At 41.5% G+C, this 3,628-nt stretch overlaps 1 protein-coding gene across 1 annotated transcript in view; it reads right to left on the reverse strand.

Moving 5' to 3' along the window:
- Positions 1-3,628, reverse strand: part of CFAP70 (cilia and flagella associated protein 70) — a 132,892-nt gene that overhangs the window by 878 nt on the left and 128,386 nt on the right. Inside the window, exon 27 of the mRNA XM_011929587.1 lies at positions 1,701-1,748. Coding sequence (XP_011784977.1) covers positions 1,701-1,748 — 48 coding nt within the window. The remainder of the gene's footprint in view (positions 1-1,700; positions 1,749-3,628) is intronic.

Raw genomic sequence — 3,628 nt, forward strand, 5'->3', positions numbered from 1 at the left:
ACACCATTCTCCTGCCTCAGCCTCCCAGTAGCTGGGACTACAGGTGCCGCCACCTCGCCCGGCTAGTTTTTTGTAGTTTTTAGTAGAGACGGGGTTTCACCGTGTTAGCCAGGATGGTCTCGATCTCCTGACCTCGTGATCCGCCTGTCTCAGCCGCCCAAAGTGCTGGGATTACAGGCTTGAGCCACTGCGCCCGGCCTACTTTTTTATTTTTAAAAAGTGTTCACATTATTACCAGCATCTCTTGGCTAATGCATAGTATTCCCATCTGGCAAGTGATACCAGGGAATCAGAGACAGAAATCATAGGCTTATATTAGATCTGGTTTTAGTTTTACAATCTAGATATGTAGTAGAGGCATCTAGGAGCCTACTGAATACCCATTTTTTTTTAACTAACAAAATCTTAATTTCTTTTCAAGGCAGCAATGCAGTCAGCTAAAAAGCCACATTTTCCTGCTTCCCATGCAGCTAGAGGTAGTCATGACCAATTGTGGCCTAAGTAAATGTCAACTAAAGTCATTGGGTAGGACACCTGGAGAAGCCCTTTATTTAGGGAAAGTCCTTTAAAGGGAAGTGAAGTAGCATGGCCCCTTTTTCCTTTTTCCCTTATTGTTCTTTATCTTGCCTGAGACGTGGATATGATAGCAAGCTACAATGGCTATCTTGCAACTATGAGGGATAGAAACTGCATGCTACAATTAGTGGAGCACAAAGATAGATGTTGGGTTCCTTGATGACATTGTGGAGCTGCGGTATGAGCCCTGGACTTTTCATTAGATGAGAAAAAGACTCTGTCTCAAAATATATATGTATATGTAACTGATAGAACAGACCAGGGGTTGTTCATGAGCCAAATCCAGCTCATTACCTGTTTTTTATTTGTTTGTTTTTGAGACGGAGTCTTGCTCTGTTGCCCAGGCTGGAGTGCAGTGGCATGATCTCGGCTCACTGCAAGCTCCACCTCCCGGGTTCACACCATTCTCCTGCCTCAGCCTCCCAAGTAGCTGGGACCACAGGTGCCCGCCACCATGCCCTGCTAATTTTTTTGTATTTTTAGTAGAGACGGGTTTTCACCCTGTTAGCCAGGATGGTCTCCATTTCCTGACATCGTGATCCAGCCACCTCGGCCTCCCAAAGTGCTGGGATTACAGGTGTGAGCCACCGCGCCTGGCCACTACCTGTTTTTTTTGTAAGTAAAATTATACTGGAATACAGCCATTCACTTATGTATTATCTATAGCTGCTTTTGTACTACAAGTGCAGAGTTCAGTAGTTGCAACAGACTGTTTGGCCTACACATCCCCCAAAATTTCCTATTTTGCCCTTTACAGAAAATGTTTGCTGACCCCTAGACTAAACCAACCCCTACATATTACACGAGGAAAATGAAGCCCACAATATTATTAACACAGTAAGTTAATGGCAAAACCAGAATCATAATACAGGTTGACTGACTCCCAGGCTACCTTTCTATTAACTATTATATATTCTCTCTAAAGAGTTGGAAGAAAGATCACCCATGATAATACATAGGTTATTATTACAAACCCAGCAGCCCCACAATAATGGCAAAGATGGTAAGAAAAGCCTCTAGAAAAATATTCACATTATGAAAGTTCTGAATTAAGCCAGTACCTCCCTCCTAATTTCCCACCCTCAACATGGGGCAGGCAAATGACAGAGGCATCTGTGTCATACCTTAATCATGTACTTGTAGGCCTGCTCAGCTTCTAATTGCCGCCCAACCTGAAAAAAGTACAGCAGCTGGTGATGATGACAGGTCATAAACATTATAGTAAGGAAAACACATTGCCTCAGCTAAGGCAGAGGCACCTACACCTAAGGCAGAGGCTTCTACACCTTCCAGTTAAAAACTTCTGAATTCATTGGGAAAGCTAGCAAATGAAAGGCGGTAGGGAGAAAAAGGTTTTTTAAAAAAAAAAAAATCCTCCTGCCTGGGCACAGTGGCTCATGCCTGTAATCCCAGCACTTTGGGAGGCCAAGGCGGGTGAATCATGAGGTCAGGAGATTGAGATCATCTTGGCTAACACGGTGAAACCCCATCTCTACTAAAAATACACAAAATTAGCCGAGTGTGGTGGACGTGCCTATAGTCCCAACTACTCGCAAGGCTGAGACAGGAGAATCGCTTCAGGAGGTGAAGGTTGCGGTGAGCTGAGATTGTTTCACTGCACTCCAGCCTGGGCGACAGAGCGAGACTCCATCTCAAAAAAAAAAAAAAAAAGGAAAAAAAATTCCTCCTTCATTTTGAAAAGCTTAAAGATAACCTGGCCTCTCACCTTTTTGAAAGCACCATGAGTCATTTGTTCCTCTTAGGATTGAAGCCATTCTGTTAATAATAATTAACACTTACCAGTCCATACTATGTGATTTACATTGTTTTCATTATTGATATTGTTTTTAGTGCTTTAAGTTCATTCTTAATCCTCAAGACCTAGGAGATAACTACTGTTATTTATTATTCCCAGTTTACAGAGAGGATAAGTAACTTGCGAGGGTTATGAAGCTAGTAAGTAGAGAAGCCAGGTTTAAAACAATGCAGTTTGACTCCAGAGTCCAAGTTTTTAACTACTACATTACTCTGTCTCTAGGAATTAGAAAAAGTAGGTATCAGAATTACTTCTGTGAAGATCTGGATATGAGATAAGAACACTAACTACTCCCCCCAGTTGATATTATTCTTTGCATGAAGTACTCCTCCAGAAGTTAAATGAGATTAATATGAATCCACTATTCTACTTCTTGAGTTTGTTACATAGTAACTAACTTAGAGTATCCAAAGTCACTTGGTAAAGCTTAAATATGTAAGAACCACAATGCTCGGGTCTGAAGGGGACCTGGGGAATATCTAGTCCAATTTTCTGACTAATGCTAGTCCATATGAAAGTTTTACTAGTTCACAAAACTTTCATACCCTAAACCCTTACTTCCTACAAATCTACACTTTGAAATGTTCCCACCTGAAGTTCACTGAATTGCCAGCAGCATTTTCCAGCACACCTTCCCTTCCTACCACTATTACTTTGTTTCCCTCCTGCCACAGGGAGGCAGAGGCCCAAATGATGTGAGGATCCAGAATAGCCAAAACAATTTTGAAAAAAAATTTTTCTGCTGTCATGAACACTGCTGCAGTAAACATACTTGTACATATCTTCTTCTTCTTCTTCTCCTTCCTCTTTTTTTTTTTTTTTTTTGAGACACAGTCTCACTGTCACCCAGGCTGGAGTGCATGATCTCAGCACTCTCACGATCTCAACACTGCAACCTCTGCCCCCTGGGTTCAAGCAATTCTCCTGCCTCCAGCCTCCTGAGTAGCTGGGATTACAGATGTTGTACATATCTTCTTGTATTTTTCTTAGGATTATATCTAGATATTGCATTACCAAATTGTAGATACTAATGTAACTAAATAATGCCACATTGTACTTAAAAGTAGTTGTGCCAATTTACATCCAATTACAATTATGAGAATCTTCATCAGTGCTTGTTGCAGGAAGTCAGGGACCCTGAATGGAGGGACCAGCTGGAGCCATGGCAGAAGAACATAAATCGTGAAGATTTCATGGACATTTATTAGTTTCCCAAATTAATACTTTTATAATTTC

Source organism: Colobus angolensis, unplaced genomic scaffold (assembly GCF_000951035.1).
Source record: "Colobus angolensis palliatus isolate OR3802 unplaced genomic scaffold, Cang.pa_1.0 Scaffold12, whole genome shotgun sequence".
NCBI lineage: Eukaryota > Metazoa > Chordata > Mammalia > Primates > Cercopithecidae > Colobus > Colobus angolensis.